Source organism: Lachnellula hyalina (assembly GCF_007821495.1).
Source record: "Lachnellula hyalina strain CBS 185.66 chromosome Unknown contig00182, whole genome shotgun sequence".
NCBI lineage: Eukaryota > Fungi > Ascomycota > Leotiomycetes > Helotiales > Lachnaceae > Lachnellula > Lachnellula hyalina.
Genome location: NW_022157296.1, coordinates 41,579 through 59,885, shown reverse-complemented (window position 1 = coordinate 59,885; position 18,307 = coordinate 41,579). Strand labels below are relative to the sequence as shown.

At 47.0% G+C, this 18,307-nt stretch overlaps 4 protein-coding genes across 4 annotated transcripts; 2 read left to right on the top strand and 2 right to left on the bottom strand.

The window, feature by feature from the left end:
* Positions 1–48: 48 nt before the first annotated feature.
* Positions 49–765, top strand: PRO1 (Glutamate 5-kinase; the record flags this gene model as incomplete). Its single annotated transcript, XM_031152936.1, has 1 exon — positions 49–765. A coding segment is annotated over one exon (717 nt), but the record flags the coding sequence as incomplete, so codon positions are not given.
* Positions 766–1,042: 277 nt separating this feature from the next.
* Positions 1,043–2,844, bottom strand: LHYA1_G008014 (uncharacterized protein; the record flags this gene model as incomplete). Its single annotated transcript, XM_031152935.1, has 2 exons — positions 1,043–2,556; positions 2,616–2,844. 2 exons carry the CDS (start codon positions 2,842–2,844, stop codon positions 1,043–1,045), a joined length of 1,743 nt encoding a protein of 580 aa, XP_031002210.1.
* A 3,105-nt stretch (positions 2,845–5,949) lies between these two features.
* On the top strand, positions 5,950–8,452 carry aurR2_0 (Aurofusarin cluster transcription factor; the record flags this gene model as incomplete). Its single annotated transcript, XM_031152934.1, has 4 exons — positions 5,950–6,374; positions 6,429–6,456; positions 6,510–7,227; positions 7,365–8,452. 4 exons carry the CDS (start codon positions 5,950–5,952, stop codon positions 8,450–8,452), a joined length of 2,259 nt encoding a protein of 752 aa, XP_031002211.1.
* Positions 8,453–17,025: 8,573 nt separating this feature from the next.
* kanJ_1 (Kanamycin B dioxygenase) lies at positions 17,026–18,242 on the bottom strand (the record flags this gene model as incomplete). The annotated part of the gene is made up of 3 exons (XM_031152933.1): positions 17,026–17,704; positions 17,754–17,931; positions 17,978–18,242. The coding sequence occupies 3 exons, from the start codon at positions 18,240–18,242 to the stop codon at positions 17,026–17,028; spliced, it is 1,122 nt and encodes a 373-aa protein (XP_031002212.1).
* Positions 18,243–18,307: the final 65 nt, after the last annotated feature.

Sequence of the window (18,307 nt, the reverse complement as noted above, 5' to 3'; positions counted from 1 at the left end):
CTCCCCTGAACCTCCCAAACAAGCATATTAACAACCATCCCCCCAGTCTCCAGCGCAGGCTCCGCCCTAGGCACAGGCGGTATGTCGACCAAAATAGTAGCTGCGCGCCTCGCCACCTCCGCCGGCGTAACAACTATAATAACGCGCTCCAGCAACCCTGGCAACATAGCAAACATAGTCTCCTACATCCAAGCCATCAAGTCATCCTCCTCCACCTCTACCCCGGACATTGCCACCCCCCCAAGAACCACCATAACGCCATCCCACTCCACAGCGAGTCTAGCAAGCGTAACTGCTGCCCTGAGTATACCAGCCCCGCTACATACGAGATTCATACCCTCCGCACAACCCATCCGGGACCGCTATTTCTGGATCCTGCATGGCCTGGCACCACACGGGACAGTGTACATCGACTCCGGCGCGCGACGGGCACTGTCTAATAAAGCCGGTCTTCTCCCCGTAGGCGTTGTTGACGTTGAAGGATCATTCGCTCAACAAGAAGCCGTTCGACTAGTAGTCGTAGACCGCATCAAGGCCGAAGATGTGAAGCCGGAGGATAATGGAAAATTGTGGAGAGGGCCGGGTGTGGAAGTTGGGAGAGCATTGGTGAATTATAGCGCGATAGAGATTGCGCGGATCAAAGGTGTGAGGAGTTCAGAAATCGAGGGATGCTTGGGGTATGCGGATAGTGAGTATGTTGCGTTGCGGGAGAATATCAGTTTCTTTGAGAGGGAAAGTCGACCTGTTACGCCGAGTCCGTTATGAAGGGTATGTTAAAATCTGGCACGGTGTTTGGGAGTTGGTAAGACATATAAGAGATGGAAGACATCATAATGGTTTTAACGCAATGTGCGTGAAAAGCGTGCGATAGAAAACTATGCAAAGTGCTGCCAATACTTGGACAGAAAACAGACCTGCCCCTCCGTGCTCCTTGTAATGCATGCCACATCCAGCCCCCCTTGAGTACTCCAACAAACAAGCCATGAACCTGAAAGTCCTGATAAAGCAATTAACACATTGTCTTCCCCTTCTTGATAAGAGGTCACCGAGCGTCCTTGGGTGAGCTACTGCCAGTAACATCCTCAAACTCCAACTCCCACTTGTCAACCTCCTGGAATTTCCTCGCCGCCTTCTTCAACTCCTTTCCTAGTCTCTCCTCCATCTCCTGACTATTCTCCGGACTTGCATTACCATCATTGTCCGGCAAAGGCGCCAAGCTATCGTCTGGATCAACCTCGTTCTCTTTGTCGGATGTTACTGTTGCACGAGAAGCATATGTCTGTTTGGTATTTGACTTCGGTGGTCGTTTTGCCTGGGTGGTTTTTTTGGATGGTGCAGGGGTTCTTGCAAAGACGCTTCGTCGATTTCGTGCGCGGACATTCATATGAGATAGCTCGTCCTCATCAGACGCGAGGTTGGTTTCTTCGGCTTCGTCTTCCGAGGTCGGAATGTCGAAGGGGTCACGGGTCGTTTGCCGCCGTCTTCGTGGAAGGAGAGCTTGTAGCTGAGCCGTAGAGAAGGTACTTGTAGGTGGCGCTTCCTTCTTTCCTTTTGGCTTTGCGGTCATGTAGAGTCGATTTGGAGAGTGTGTCAGAGATGGTGGAGAGGATATGGGAGAGTCTAATGTTGCTGGTGGGGGTGTACTGCCTCTCAATTGCCGCCGGCCGCGGGAGACAGGTCTTCTTGTTGGCAAGGGAGGTTCAGGGCTAGAAGCGACAGAACTACTACCTTGTGGTGGTGCCATGGTCTCGCTCATGGGCTCGGGAGTTACGGAGCGTGATTCGACATGAGACATAGGAGGTTCTTGCGGTGAAGACGGCGCATGATTCTCCTCATGTTCTTCTCCGTCATTGATTACGGATACAGTCGCAGGTATGCGTTCCTCATCCTCATCTGCTTCAGGAGAACGCGAAATGGGAGTTGATTGAGGGGCCTGAACTGATGGTAATTTGCGCTTCTTTGAATTTGACGCTGATGCAGATGAAGAGCTCGTCAAGTTCCTCGTCTTGGTTTTATTCAACGGCGTCGACTCATCTTCAGGATTGAAATCATCTTCGTCTTCATCGTCATAGTCTGGCTGCTGCCGCGCCTTTTGAGCCGTTCCAAGAATACTTGGTGCCCTCGCCCTCCTCTTGAAGTTGCCAAGTTTCAATGCTGAACCAACCTTCGCAGGTGTGCTTATCTCTAGACCCATACTGCTCGGTGCTATTGCCGTTGTATCTCGTCCCAGAATACTATTCTGTCGCGGTCGTCTTTTAAAATTGCCGGTAGCTAAAAGTGATGTATTCGTCCTGCCCACACCTGTAAGACCGTTGTCGTCTGCCAGATTCGATTCAACACTACTAGATCGCGCTCGCCCAGCACCGCGACCGAGGATGCTCGGTTGACGCGCTCTTCTTCTGAAGTTCCCAATTGCAAGCGATGAATTTTCCACGGCAGGCGTGTTCCTCTCTCTCCGTCCAACCTCGATCTCAGGACTTTTTGATCCATGCTCAATATCGTCAGAACCATTATCTTCGATGGGGGAAACCATGCTATTTTCCCTATTGCCCAACTCTGTTCGGCTGTTTCTTTTTTGTATTGAAGCGGGATATCCCCCTTCCCTGCGCGTGCACGCGATTCCACAGCTGCCTTTCCCTTGACTTTGCCATTGTCCTTCTTAACAGGTCGCACAGTCCTCACTCCTCGGTCCTCGGGATCGCTGACATCGTACAGGTCATCGAACTGTGCTTTCGGAGCACTAACAGCTGTGTTGACAGCGGGTGTGGTTTTTTGGGGGGCCGCCTTTCTAACACGCGGGGCAGGCGCAGAGGGCGCGACCTTTGTGCGCTTTGGACGAGGCATTGTAGCGTGTAATTAGAGGTTATTTCAAAGGGGCAGTTCGAAGCTCCTTGATTCCAGTCTATCGCATTTCGAAATATATTCGTGGTGGGTTGTACTTCAATGTTGGTGAGTTATGTATTTTTACAGTACGCGTTGATGCACGCGTTGTTTTGGTCCAGGCCAGCCAGCCAGCGTCAGACCAGCCAAGCGAGAAACTGCTTGACCTCGCCTCGATGTGTCGACGTCGACCTCTCCACCGAAGAAAAAAGTGGCGGAATAGATGCACCAAAACTCGCTTGTCTATTCCGACACTTTTTTCTTACGTGGAGAGGTCGCCCCTCCCTCCTCCTCCCTCCTCCCTCTTCTCTACACTTCACCTCCACAGACTTCTCTACCATCACCAGTTAGGAGTATCGGAGCCTGTACAAAAAAAAAAAGGTCTCCTCAAGTCCGCAACACTAAAGTTATAGACTTCAACATTCCGCATCGGAAGTAATACTCTGAGTAGGCTCGGAAAATAGACTTCGCTTCGGTAATTTCAATGCGTGAAACTGAACTGACATGAGATCATTTATAGCACAGGATTATAGGCGAATGCTATAGAGTAGCTAGCTTTTGAGGTATATATAGATGCCTCCTGGGAACTCCCTTCCTAGTTTCTTTCTTTCTTTCTGTTCTACAGCTTTCACTCCTCAGTTTCACTATCATTCAATTGAACATCATTCTCGCCACCATTTTTCCACTCGTTAGTTTCAAACTTAAGACCATCTGCCAATTATTGCTTTCAAAAACGAACTCTCAAACACTTTTTAACATGTCTTCCTCTCATATCCTCATTGTTGGGGGCGGGGTGGGTGGCCTTGCCCTTGGTCAAAATCTCAAATAGAAAGGCATCTCGTTTACGCTCTTCGAAAGGGATGCCTCTCCTTCTGTTCGAGCCCAAGGTTACCGCATTCGGACTGCCGGATGCAGAATTCCATAACCTCTCAGGAAAAGATGTCGCGGATCTGACTCTAAAGCTCACTTCGCATTGGGACCCGTCTTTCAAGCCTATATTCGAGCTCCAGAATACTGCTCAAAGTGCCCCACTACGGCTAGTTTCGGCAAAACCAGAGCGTCCCGAGTGGTCCCCATCTGCAAATGTAGTCTTGATAGGCGATGCTATTCATGCAATGACGCCCGCTGGCGGATCAGGGGCAAATACTGCTTTAGCTGATGCTTCATTACTTGGTCGTATCATTGCCGAAAAGGGTGCGTCGGAAGGTTCTATGACAAAATTTGTTGACCAGATGTGGGAATATGCTTTCCCAGCGATAAAGGGTAGTTCAGAAGCAGGAAAGAATTTGTTGGGTTTCAAGGGTTTCGAAAGTGCGAAGGAGGTCACTATTTGAGCTGGGTGGAATATTGCGTGAATAGTTCGCGTACTTGTTCTATTTTTCACCCAATTTGTCTCCACTCCCTTTTCTAGATGTACAGCATCGGGTGTACTAGTAGGCATTCTTTCCTAGATAAAAGCCATGTTCGAAATGCACAACACACCTTACCAGCTGGTATGTTTTTGTTCTTGCAATGCTCTGAAATTCGGTATTCCGATATTTTGTTAATTCTGTTTATGGATAGGTTTACTATATTTATACTTTCCTCACAGAAATCACGATCTCTACGATCAGACGCACAAGTGGATGAGCCGCAAATACTTTTACTTATGTCTGTGGGGACAGACCTCCATTCACGCGTCTAATACAAAGAATCGTCTCGGATTTCCAATCGTCACAATGTACAAAAACATTCAATACAGCTTGAGACAGTTGGAAAGGGTCTCGCTAATCAAACGTCCATTGGGAGTTTACCTAGTCAAAGAGATCGTGCTAACGCCAGACCTTATAGCTAAATCGCCTTTAGCAGCTTGGAACCAAACCGTCAGATAATACATGATAGACATCAGCGCCCCGGAGAGAAGGAACACGAAGACCATGCTACCAGCAACAGAGCGATTCACGATGACTCGGGTTGGCGTCATTGCTGTCTCTGGCGTGAGAACCTCGACAACGACGAATATGACGAACATTACGGCAAAGGCGACAAGGAGGCCAATGATCTTACGTGCCGACCAGGTGAACATTGGGCGTTTGCGAAGGGGAACGAGTGGGATTACGACCATCATGCCGCCAGTGAAGATGCCAGCCGACCCCAGACCAGCAATAGCACATCCGATGATGAAGGCTATAGAGCTGGGAGCGGCACCACAGAGGGCCGAGCCTGCCTCGAAGATGACAAGGTTGGCGAGGAACACCGACTTCGTCGAGTAGAGCTGGTAAATGCGGAAATAGGAAACAAACAGGCGGCAGCCAACATGTAGGAGCTGCCATACCAGCCGATATCTTCGATGAACTTGAATTCGTCGGTGACTTTTGGGATGGCGGTCACAATAATAAGTTTTTCCAACACAACAAGGAATATAGACAGATATACACCGGCCAAGAGGGTCCAGAACTTTAAAGACTTTGGCTGGTAGTTCTTTTCGGCATCCTCATATTCGTCGTCAACTGACTGCTGCTGAGCCGATTTGTTTGTTGTAGGCGACTGGTCGGCAGACATTTGGGACAACGTGGAGGTATTCTTTGACATTTCTATGCGGAAATTAATGGAATAAAAGAGCAGATAAATGAGTGCAATCCGACCAGAGAGTACGTTAGGTAATGTTGATTTTGTCTGGCCGCAGGGTACAGTCGGTGCAGAGGAACAGCGAACTTTCTTTTATATGTATATCCATATTCCCAACAATTAGATGTGGATCGATTTCGGAATTGTAACGGGGAGGGTGAAGAACCCGAATGATGGTGGAGGAGTGGAATATTATAGAGGTATGTACCTCCGTAGCTTTCGGACAGTTAGTAAAAACCCGTACAATACACGTGACTACGGGGCTTCTACATACCCATGCCTACTCCCTTGTCACCGTCACCAATCCATTTCTGAGCAGGAGACTGCAGTGCATATTAGTATTAGACATGGCCTTTCAAATCAACTATAATCTTTATATAATTACCTAGGTAGGTATTATGGCATTCGAATTAGATGGTCACGTGCCTTACATATCTGGGTACTTCGACTACAGCGGCAACTATGACGGGGGGTTTGCCCAGCCCAGACATGTCTCCGCCTGGCGCACCTTCGAAGCCACAGCGGATACTGGCATGCGTACGCTGCCAGCAGAGGAAAATCAAATGTGATCGCAAGTTTCCTTGCGCAAATTGCAATACCTCTCGCGCACAATGTGTCCCTGCGACGTTGACGCAACGCGGCCGGCGGAAACCCAGATTCCCTGAGCGAGAGCTACTGGAACGTCTCCGCAAGTATGAAGACCTGCTCAGTCGAAATAATATTGACTTTGAACCGCTCCACAAAGGTAAACATGCTGGAGAGAAGGAATCATCAACCTCCCACGGTGGTCGTGGTGATGAATCAGAAGACGAGCAGCCAGGAGCTGTCGAGGCGGATTGTCCGTCTCCTTCAACATCTATCAAGTCTGAACGAGTACATGAAGCTATGTAAGTACTGTACAGCTCTCGAAGAAGTCTTCTCATGATAACCGATTCTCACAGGGATTACTGGCGCTCCTTGAATTCAGGAGTATGACTACCTTGCATACCTTATGTTTCAAGCTCTACTGACAACCAAAATAGTCCCGAGATTCTGGTAATGATAGCGACTCTTCACAGGATGATATGCGTGGGGTGTTCTTCCAAAAGGGTTGGGTTCAGTTATATGGAGATAATGACCACCTTCTTTTTGGCTCCCAAAATGGAAACATCGACCTTTCTACTCTACATCCTAACCCAGTCCAGATCTTCCGGCTTTGGCAAGTTTACCTAGACAACGTCAATCCACTGCTCAAGGTCACACATACCCCCAGTCTGCAAGGACGTATCGTGGAAGCTGTCAGCAACGTGGCGACTATCAGCCCTGCCCTTGAAGCCCTCTTGTTTAGTATCTATTGCATGGCCGTTAGCCTTATTGAAGACGATTGCCAGGCCATTTTCGGTTCATCTAAGGAAGAGCTTTTGACGAGGTTTCAATTCGGCTGTCAGCAAGCTCTACTAAACTGTGGGTTTCTAAGGACCGATGATCGCGACTGCTTGACCGCGTTGTTTCTCTACCTAGTATGTCTACCAATGATATCCTTTACAGTTGTTGATGGTGTTAGTTCTCAGTTCGACCTCGGACAGTTCCTCAATCTCTGTCTGCAATGCTTGGCGTTGCAATTCGCATCGCGCAACGCATGGGCATTCATAGCGAGTCAGTTTTGGCTAAAAGCACTATTTTTGAGGCAGAACTACGCCGTCGACTTTGGTGGTCACTCATGCTTTTTGATAGTCGCATTAGCGAGATGGCCGACCACAAGTAAGTTAACTTTTCAAAACAAATCTCCTCTGGTGTTTAGCTCGAGGAGTTGGAACATGCTTCTACTGCCGAGACATACCCCGAGCATCTTTCGCATATCCTCGATCCCGCCCATAGAAGTGATACTGACGCCCAAGATCTTGACTGCAGGACCACAACATTAGATCCTACCTGGGACTGCAGGATCCCACTCAACATAAATGATTCTGACATCCGATCAGAGCTAAAGGAACCGCCATTGGTCCAAGGGAGTTCCACGGATTCCATATTCGTCGTTGTGCGCGGTGAGATCGCGGAGTTTGTCCGCCACTCAGCATTCAACCTTAACTTTACCAACCCAGCTCTAAAGCCTGTTGCCAAAACTGGTCAACATGATCTGGCTAAACTAGTCATCCTAGAGAAAATGATTGAGGACAAATATCTCAGATATTGTGACCCAGATAATCCACTTCACTTTATGACGATCTGGTGGACACGAGCACACCTTGCTAGATGCCGCTTGCTAGAATACCATTCGAGCTATGCCAACTCCTCTGTACGTCCAACAGACACGCAGCGAGATGTACAGAGAGAAGCTTCCATTTCCCATGCGCTCTGCATGCTTGAGTGCGATACAAAACTCGCGACCTCGCCCCTTGCCAAGGGATTCCTTTGGCAAGTTAACGTGCACTTCCCGTTTCCCGCATTTGTTCACATCCTTCAAGACCTGAAAAGGCGGCCATTTAGTGCGTACGCTGAACAGGCCTGGGAAGTGATGAGTGATAATTCTGAGGCTCGGCTAATGTTTATGGCCACCGCATTCAAAAATCCTTTCTTGGAAATATTCGCCAACATAGTCCTCGAGGCATGGGAGGCTCGTGAGGCAGCTGTCGATCAATTGCGAGAGCCGTTGGTGCCACCAAGTATTGTGACATTTAGCAGAGCCAGAATAGCTCAAAAGGGCCCAGTCGTACAGGTTGCTGAGACACAACAGCCCAACTTTGAAACCGGTATGGGCATGGACATGAACATGAACAATTTGCAGATATCGATGCTGATGAGCTCTGGTAGCCACGGCCAGCTGTATAGTATGGGAGGTCAAAGCGATTACGGAACTATGGGTCCGCTTTACCCCAACATGTCCGGACAAGCTCCGTTGGACGTTGATATGAATAGTCTAGACTGGGCTACAACGGACTGGGGTTCAGGGGGCGTATATCAGGGAGTCTTGGATGCGGAGTTTTGACATTTAGTTCGGGTATAAGTGAGCATATGTATATTATCTTGATGGTTCTACTTTACTCCTCACTAATAATAGCAAATTCAACTCCCCATGGTCCCGATGATGATGCGAGAAAGGAACCCATATCAGTATTATGTCGAATCATTTTTTTACTTATTTGTAGAAGAGAACTAGTGGAAGCAAAACTTGGCTTTTTGTTCCATGATACTACATAAGAGAATAGCCCAACAAATCAAGGATAATCAAATGAGGTTATCATGTGCTGAGTATTTACCTATGAGTGTGTGAAGGGAGGATGAAAGATCATTGGTGCACTTTTATACAGCCACGCTGCGTTCATTTCAGAACACTTAAATATTTCTCTCCCGGCACACTGTAGACTTTGCAAACTCACTCACTCCCTTCAATTACTGCACCACTGTCTCCTCACCGCGATATTCCCTGTATAATGCCAATACGTCCAGAACATGATGTTGCCAAAGTTTGTCTTTGATATTGATTTGTTGCGACGCGTATAATGGACAACTCTGCCTGTGCGATGTTTTGATTTGGAATTTGCTGTTTCTCACCCCGCGATGTTTCGCGTCGAGGCCCGAAGTCGCGAATCTCTGATTACAAACGATTGTCGCTGTGTGTCTTAAATTTGTACTCGAGAAGAAATTTTTGCTATATATTGTTGACATCCAGCGATTGATTGAATATTCAGGCTTCCCAGGTATCAAGAGATTGATGCGGACGGTGGGAAGCAGTTGACCATCCTCTAGCGCATCGCAGAATGAGATATCAATGCCCAGCGAAAGCAACACTTGTTCGACTCCTCTGCCTCCCCCCTCCCTTGTTATACTCTGCTCTTGGTTGCCTTACGTGCTATTGAATATACTAGCATGTTATTGTGCTGCATTCTAGAATACAGCTAGTCAAGGAAGGGAAAGAAGCAAAACCGCTATCAATTCACCACGTCTGCCGCTCTAGCTCAAGGCCCATGTTCAAAAAAATTTCTTTTTGCGGGAAATGTGAACGCATTCTAGTAGACTCGTAATTGAAGTCTTGATAGCTGAATGGTGGATATTTAAGAGGCCACAAGAAAGTTTCCCACTCCCTATAATCCCTCACATAGGTGGTAACTTACGAGTATATCAGCCACCGTAACTTATTTTCTAATTCAAATGGTAATATTTTTACGATCCTGGGCTCACTTTCTCTATTATGATTCTTAACCATATGTCCCGTCCCCGGTCGCAATGCATCTTCTTGTTGGAAGCTAAGCCCGAACTCTCGACTCGCACAAGGCCCCCTTAGCTAATAGATGCATTCACAACATCGGTTATCAAGCGACTTCAGTGGTCTTCTCCTAGGTTGGATGCAGCTAAGAGTGGAGCTAAAATTGTCGATGTGCAACAAAATGTCAGTTTAACTAAGAGTTGCAACTAGCTAGGTTCAATAGTCACGCCAAGCTACTTCAAATGGCTTTGAAATCTTCGGCCCGTTGGAAGACAGACAACATGAGGTCAAGTAATAGAACTGTAGATACCGCTATGCGATATAAAAGAAGTGAGTACGGAGTCAACCAAGAGAAGGGAAACCTTTTTCTCGAGTGCCTTTGCATTTTGGGCTTGAACTGTACTAATACGATTGTTTGATGCGGGATTATTTCCCTCGTATATTCAAATCAAGAACTACAGCTTATCATCCTCACCAGAATGGGAGGTTCAGGATCCGGAACACTGCCGCGTGGTATCTACGCCGCATCATGCTTAATTTTCAAAAGAGTGGAGGGATATGGGACGCTACCGATTGGTCTTAACAATGCGTGCCGATATAAGGCGCAGACTCGGCCAGTCAGACTCGGTTTGGTGGTCCTAAAGAGTGGGAAATATTATGTCGTGCTTCTAACCATTCGTATACCTTCGTATTGCTCTTAGCTAAGCGGCTGACATGCTTGGTGACTGATGCTACCTACGAAAGTACTTACTAAACCGCATATCGATAATCTCGCATACTCGATGTAACTGTCATTCACACTAGTGATATCACTCGCTTTTTTTTTTAAGTCTGTGACTGTGTCTCTTTTCACTTCACAACTTTTTACCCCGCGCCACTTAGAGAGCTTAGATATAGCCAGTACAGGGCTCCTAGAGGTCTCAATTCACTTCCCTGCTGTGATGCAGATTTATGCTAGGGTAAAGAGCCAATTATAAGTGTAGAATCTATCTTTCCACGCTAGAAGGACCCAGTTTCAGACCTGGAAAAAAAAAAATCGAGTACTGACTCTGCTGCGGTCATTGCTACTTTTTAAATCTTGCAAAATCGGAAGGACTGGCATCGGTTTTTGGGAAGCATGCGTTTTATCCTCACCATGGGAGTGTCGTTAGGCGTAGTTTTGTCAAGGTATAAGAAGCAAAGCAGCAATGAACACTTTCAAAATAAACGTTATAGTATTCTCTCATGTTCGGTTTAACCTCCAGTGTCTTCTTGGCCGTAAGCATTGCTCTACTAGGCACTGCCTAATCGAAGTACCCCTTAGGAGGTGTTCAAAGAGACATCAATACACAAACAGGCGCAAGATCAACAAGAAGAAACCTTCTATTTCTTCAAAGCAATATTCCAACATATCATTCTCTTTTCTTGGCGGGATTATGAGACTCTGCTTAACGTTATAAGGTCTCTTTATATTCAAGCACCCATGCGATGCAGTACACTCCAGAAGACGATTTGCTGTTCTTTCAAATCGGCGATTTGAAATCGCTGATGAGCATATGAAATCCGAATGAGGCATCGCATCAGAAGACTGATGACTTCTTATAGGAGTCCACGGAATGCCATATTACGCTTGGGGCGGCTATGAACAAGACCCTGTCGCATCCTTAATTGGATATTGCACACACTACGACGCATTATTACAACTCGTCATCGGCCTTACTTAGCCCTTCTTGAGTTACTCACTTTCTCTGGTAGTCTGCATTCTCTCGGCTAAGAATATCTATAATAAATACTTGCCCACCATACTCAAAGCATTGCCAAGACGTACAAATCCGCAGTTTATCGGACTGCGGCAGACGATTCTCGCATTCCATATTGGGACTGGGCTGCTATTCCCTCGATGCCAGAGAGTGCCACTACTGGTACTATTACAATCAATACACCTTCTAGCTAGCAAAATGTTGCCAATCCTCCTTGGACCTACAACTTCGAAAAACTTCCGTTGAACCCAACTTGGTTCTCTCGCGATATGGATGGGCCGTTATCTACTTATAATCACACAATTATATCGGAAAATGCTAAAAGCGCCCTAGGAATTCGTGATTTTGTAGAGAACACGGTGAGTGGGCAACAAAGCTTAGGTCTTTTTGAAGATATCTAACAGCAGCTTAGTATGATTTCTTCGCACAGGTAACGGATTGGAATACCATGTTGACTAGAAATACTGCAAGTAAATCCTTTAAATAAGTGCACAGCCTAGTCTACCAGTCAGTTGGCTCCAGCCAAGCTCCCATTACCATTGGTCACATGGGGCTGGATCTCAGCTACTTAGCCTTTGATCCAATTTTGTACGTACTTACCCACCAGTCCGCTACGCTCTCGAGTACTCTGTCAGTGTGAGATTCAATATGGAACTCTTCAACTTGTGAAGTTCACTGCGTTTTTCTACATCTTACACCTGCCCCTATACTTCCAATTCACTTTATACTTTACTTCTACGTAGCAAATTTCCACATCCGTTTCTACTTTCCCCCATCTGCCCCTTTCCGACTACCACCACTTATTCACCGCCAACCTAATCCTAATGCATAACCAAACTCTAAATTCTTTGTTGCATGTCGTAGCGCTAATGAAAGATATCAAAATCCGGATCAACGCTAGGGAATCCTAGGCGCTAAGGGCCGGGGGGGGGGGGCGTTAACGTATTTAGACTTTATTGTAAATATTTTTAAGGGTAAGTGTGAGGAAATGTAAGTAGAGGCACGGTATTGTTTTTGAAGCTTATAATTAGAAAGATGTCAGGGGCGTGATACAATAATACAAGCACTCTAGCTGGCTTCATCACGCGAACATAGACCGCCTATTTACTACGTAGGAAGCCATCAATCCTGATGTCTTCCTTGTCGCATCTACCCAAAGCGACCTGTCAAACGGAACATTCACTATCCCAATCAACGTGCCCCCCATGGTCGACATCTCACTTTCCCCTTTCACCTCTGGACATAGCCAAACTCCCTACACATCTACAACATCCCGCTAGCCGCAACCTTTCGGGTATTCGTACCCCGAAGTCCAAGACTGTCTGTTTTCTACTCCAGCCGCTGAATGATGGCATATAAAATGACTATTGTTAAGGAACGCAAGGGCTTCCCACTCTCTATAGCTCTTTGGACTTGCTATCATCACTTAAATTTTCTTGTAATCTCGACAGAAGTCATTCTAATTGGCTGGGGCTCTTCAAAACATCCATTCAATAAGCCCATGATATACTATAGCCTGGGCCTATAGTAAGAGGTGGCTGGCTTAAGAACTAGTCGGAAAGTGAGGATATTTGTACACGTGACTGTATATCACCTAACTTCCTCCCGGTAGACATGATCGTAGTCTAGTATTTTCACGATAGATATTTATATTACTCAGTCACTCATTTATTAGAGCCCTCGATCAATATAACTTTTCATTTTTAGCGCATAGCGATCGTACAAGAATAGTATAACCACGTGACCGAAAAGCAATCATCTGTAACCCCCACGGGGGTACCTTAAAAATCTCGAGGGGACCTTGCAGCAGGATGTTTAGCCAGAATAACAAGCTCCAAGTTTATCCGAAATTATTAATAAAGCATGAGACTTGTAAACAAGCGGGTTCATCACAATCACACGCGAATTGTCGCATCCTTCAGGATCAAGAAAGTTATGTCGGCAATCGCTTCAATTGCGGGAAGGAGCCGGAAGGAACACGAAAGATGCTTGATCTGCCACTATCTGCACTGCTGGATCGTCTGCAAGGCTGACGACGTTCCGTCTGCAATTGATTATCCACAAGCGATTTCTTTCAAGTTCACGGCATCCAAGACAATTAATTAACAGTACTCCAGGGTATATATTTTCATACCAGATGTGGTGTGTCGTCCAGCGAATGAGTTATCCACCTATAGCTCAGTCTTCGTTCTATCTATTAAAATTAAGGATCGTCAGGCGTTATAGACAATCACCCACCCAATCCGAGCCAACGCCGTCCGTGACCATCCAATCATTGACATTAAATCCTATCCCATTATCCGTGAAATCTAAGGGTTTAATTCCTCTAAAGCGCAATCACTACCGCCAATGCGGCAGCTCCAATCATCCCCACACCAGCTGAGATCCTGCCCGCTGCGGCGGTCGCTTGTGGTGCGCTCGGTGCCGCCCCCGTACTTGTCGTCGTTCCCACCACTACACTCGTGGTAACTTGCGTCGTCGAATAAAATGATGCTGGAATTGAGCTCACGAGGCTTCCTGCGCTGCCAGATACTTGGGCACCACCACCTGCTGAGAGAGAGGCAGCTGCTGAGTAGGACCCCGCCGCTACCAATGAAAGATAAGATGCATAACCGTTGACACCGCCGCTCACTGTATTTGAAACATATGAGCCGAATGATGCAGCAGGTGGTGCGTATGATCCCGAGGTCACAGACACAAAACCGCCGGCTGCTGAGAGGGAAGCTGCTGCTGAGTACGATCCAGCAGCTACTAAGGAGAGATACGATGCGTGAGGGCTTCCACCGCCCACTGTACCTGATGTGAAGCTGCTGATAGGACCGCTTACTGTATCCGATGCGAATGAGGCGAATGAGGCAGAGGGCGGGGCGTATGATCCTGAGGATACAGAGACAAAGCCACCGGCTGCTGAGAGGGAAGCTGCTGCGTCGTAGGATCCAGCAGCCACCAAGGAGAGATACGATGCGTAGGAATTTCCACTTCCGCCGCTCGCGGTCACTGTAGCAGTGGACTTGGGTATTGTTGACGTAGCGGTTGCTGAAGCAGCAGTTGTCGATGCTGGAATTGCTGTTGCATAGCCAGCAAAGGCGATAACAGACCAAATAAAGACCAACTTCATCTCCGCAAGCATAACGTAGGAGTTCTTGAACGACAGTGGATTACCTAAGCTCGTACATCAATTGAAGGCGGACAGCTCGGAAACATATACTCGGTATAATAGTGAGATCATATGCAAGGCTAGACTTCTCGGTGATTGGGACAATGGTTCCCCGCAGCAAAATCTATATGACTATCGGCGAACTGCCATATTCTGTCAAGCTTGCCAATAAAACTTGTGATCGGCCTGCAGCTAGTGGTGCAAACAGCTAGGGTGGGTCAATATCAAGGTTGAGAATGTACTTTAGAAGCCTCCACTCCGGCCAATCAGTGCTAGCAAAATTTGTTCCAGCGGACGTCAGTGATGTACAAAGTTGCATAGCTGTACGGACTTTGTCTCTACACCAAACATGATTCATCTTGGTTGATTTCAGAGTAAAATGAGAGCAATTGAAAGTAAAATGAGGCGGAGAAGGTGTACGGAGAGAAGCGGAGAACCTGGCTCACTCTAATGACCAAGGTCCGACCAGTCGATACCTAATTCACTTGGTGATCAATTGAGGCTTTTTACCCAACTTTCTGTTTCCATGTGATTTTCGTCACTTTGACGATAACGGCCCATGTGCATGCGAGCCGCGAGTCACACTGCAGTCACCAACCTCGGCGAGATGTTGGAGGCGGGATGCACAGCGCATGCTTTTTGCGGAGGGAAGCCGTTGGTAGGGGGATACTTCGTAAGAGCCAACTAAACCCCATTGAAGGTGTCAATCCGAGATACGCAGCTAGGGTAGCTGAATATACTCCGTACTTTGCGAAGACGGACGAGCTGTAAGGAACAGGAAAGGTGGTTGGGAATTGGAACAGGGGTGAAGAGTGCGGGGCATGGATTAAGCATACAGTAATATGCGGGGTCACGCCAAGGCTTACGGCTAAGCCGGGAAGGGCGTCCAAACCCGAACCATCCCAGTGGATTCCCCAGTTGCTAGTACTCTAGGAGCTTAGAGTGAGAAAGAAATACTGAGATCTTCCAACATTGAAAAATCTTCAGAGCGGGGTTGACCGAGGTGTGTGCACTGCACAGTTTTTGGGGAAATCTGCGATGCCAGCCATAGCATGGAGGTCCCTTGCTTGGCATTGGTGAAAAAGCAAGTTACCTACAGTACAGTAGCTATGTAATTATCTGGGTGTTGCTGGGGTTCGGAAGACAAGCCAGAGAGTTGGGATGCTGACGAATTGAAGCTTTTGCGCCGTGTCTCTTGTACTCAGCGAACAGCCTTCTAGCCTTCTACTCGAGTAGGTTGTGTTGTACTCTACTGTATACCGTTAAATACCGCCGATGATGCCGATGAAGCAATTGATCACTATATTTCGTGTTATCCGGATAGATCGCCATCAGAGATCACTACGGGTGGAAAAGGTACCACAAAACCCTGACCCTACCCTGCACTACATAGGTACAAGTAGGTGGTGAGGCAATAAACGGCCAGAGCAGAGCACCTTCCGCATCAGGACTGTTGCGAGTAGAAAGAACACTGCAATATCCGACAAATACTTCGTACATACACCAAGAACTCCGGGTTTCGTTTTTAATATATATCTGACATTGTATCGCGTTCGTACCGGTATGAGAAATCACGATCATGGTAGGAGCGTTGCGTTGGGGTTGATATTGGTTTGTTGGTAGTCGTCCCTAAATGGCAGAGTTAACTCGGCATCACATGTACGACGTGGTGTGTGATAATTCGGTGTGCAGTCCAGCACATCGGTGGACACTGGATAGAGTGTGAACTGGCGATCAACCCCATTTTTGACTGCTCGACCGAAATACGAACGAGGTATCATCACTGTCGTCAGCTTCAAAGCTCAACACAAATTAGCACGCTGTGAGGTAGAATTGAGGTTGGATGTTAAAGAAGACAGCGAGAGTCGAGCCAGCAGACCACCAGGACTAAATTTCAGCTACGCTAGGCAAGCCGGCTGGATTGTATGATCACGTGACATAGAGGTTCAGAAGAGGTTTTGATATTGAAGTATTATTGCATTCATTTCCCATCATTTATTTTACCCTGGCTTATGCTATTTTATCTGCAAAACTGAAGTTTATATAATCATTTTTCAGCAGTATCAGAATCACGTGGTGAAGGTCTCCGACCCATGAGCCGGTTCCCCCTTTCCTCTCCTAATCACCTACAAAATCAAACGTCTAGTGCCGAAATCCCTCAATCTTCATCAGTCCTCAATCATACCTAAAAAGAACTATTCTCCCTACAATGCCGGTCCTCACTACCTATCACTTTTCGATATTAGATGAAAGGGCAACTGCTTTAAGAGATTTTTAGCCGTTGCTTCAATACGCTTACCATCAGTGTCAAAGAATGGGTCATGCGAAGTGCAACAAAATTGCATACACGCGTCACATGCGCATCATTCAACATGTACTATGATATCTAAATGAAACGAGACGTTTTAATGCAAACAGTGGATGCTATGTCAAATTCCCAGCCACTCCCCCATGCTTTCTCACCCCGAAGGTCTAAATTGGAAATCGTCATTCAGCGTTCCAAAGTCGCTATCATCGGGGAGAAGGTCCGCGCGAACTTCTACGGGCTGGCCTGCGTGTTTCATGAAGAAGTTCCCTTGGCTTAAGGGAAGTTTCGTGCGAAGGGTATGGTTTGGGTACCATTGTGCCTTTGCACACAAGTTAGCTTCTCCCACGAGTAACAGATCGACATTGATATTAGTTGAGGTAAGGAAATTGTCAAGAAGAGGGATTTCTTTCACCTGGTATCCCAAAGCAAGCATGATTCTATATTCGTCACTTTCATTCGGCATTCCCGCGTGCCATGTTCGCAAGTCCCTCAACATTATGTCCCCTTTGTCACAGTTAGGCTGAACCGGAGGTCTGGCTTTCCTTCTTTCTTCTCTGACCTGGTCAAGGACATTTGTTGTCGGCTCTCCTACAACTAGTCTTGCGTTTGCAAGATGTGTTTCCGGCGTAGCTATCATTTGCTCGTGGCCTGAAGTCGAGGCATGAGATCCCAACCAGAATTCCGTGGACCCAGTGGTAGGGTTAAAGGTACATAGGGGCACGTTGGCAATTACGAAAAATGGGCACTTGAAGAAGACACTGAGTAAGTGATACTGGAAATCGGATTCCGCAAAAGTACCTGAGGATGGAAGAACGTGATGTCCTTGTGAACTGGTTGGCGAAGCCCCTTTGTGTGGGGCAAAGCGTTGTTACCGGTCACAAAGTTCCAAATCGGTTTTGCTCCCAGATACCTGCTCTCACAGAATCAGTCTTGAGATGAAAATTCAGGAGGCGAAGCGTAACCCACGTATTCATAAGTTGGATCACGAAAGGGTTGAAGAAAACATCATTGTAAAGATACTCAGCATCTTTCAAAGGCGGAGCTTGGAGTATATTTGCTGACGGAGTTTAGATATATTCCAAAAGAAGGGGTGTTAGACGAACACTTTACTCCTTGGTTGAAGGGTTTAGCATTGTTCTTGATGATTTCATCTGCTTCTCCAGTCATATACGAATTTATATGATCAACATGAGCGATGTCCACGACATTCTTGAGCACAACAAAGCCATCCTGATGAAGCGCCACCATGGCAGCTTCGATATTGGGCGTATCATAGGCGGATGCCTTCAATTCTTCAGGAGTGGGGTTGATGACTCGGGGAGCATCGCCTACCTCCTTCAGCTCTTGTTCGCTTGAGTTGGTGGCCATGATCCAAGAGTTCTCCAAATGCCGAAGTATCACAAACTCAGAACCCTTCTCATAAAACTCGTTTA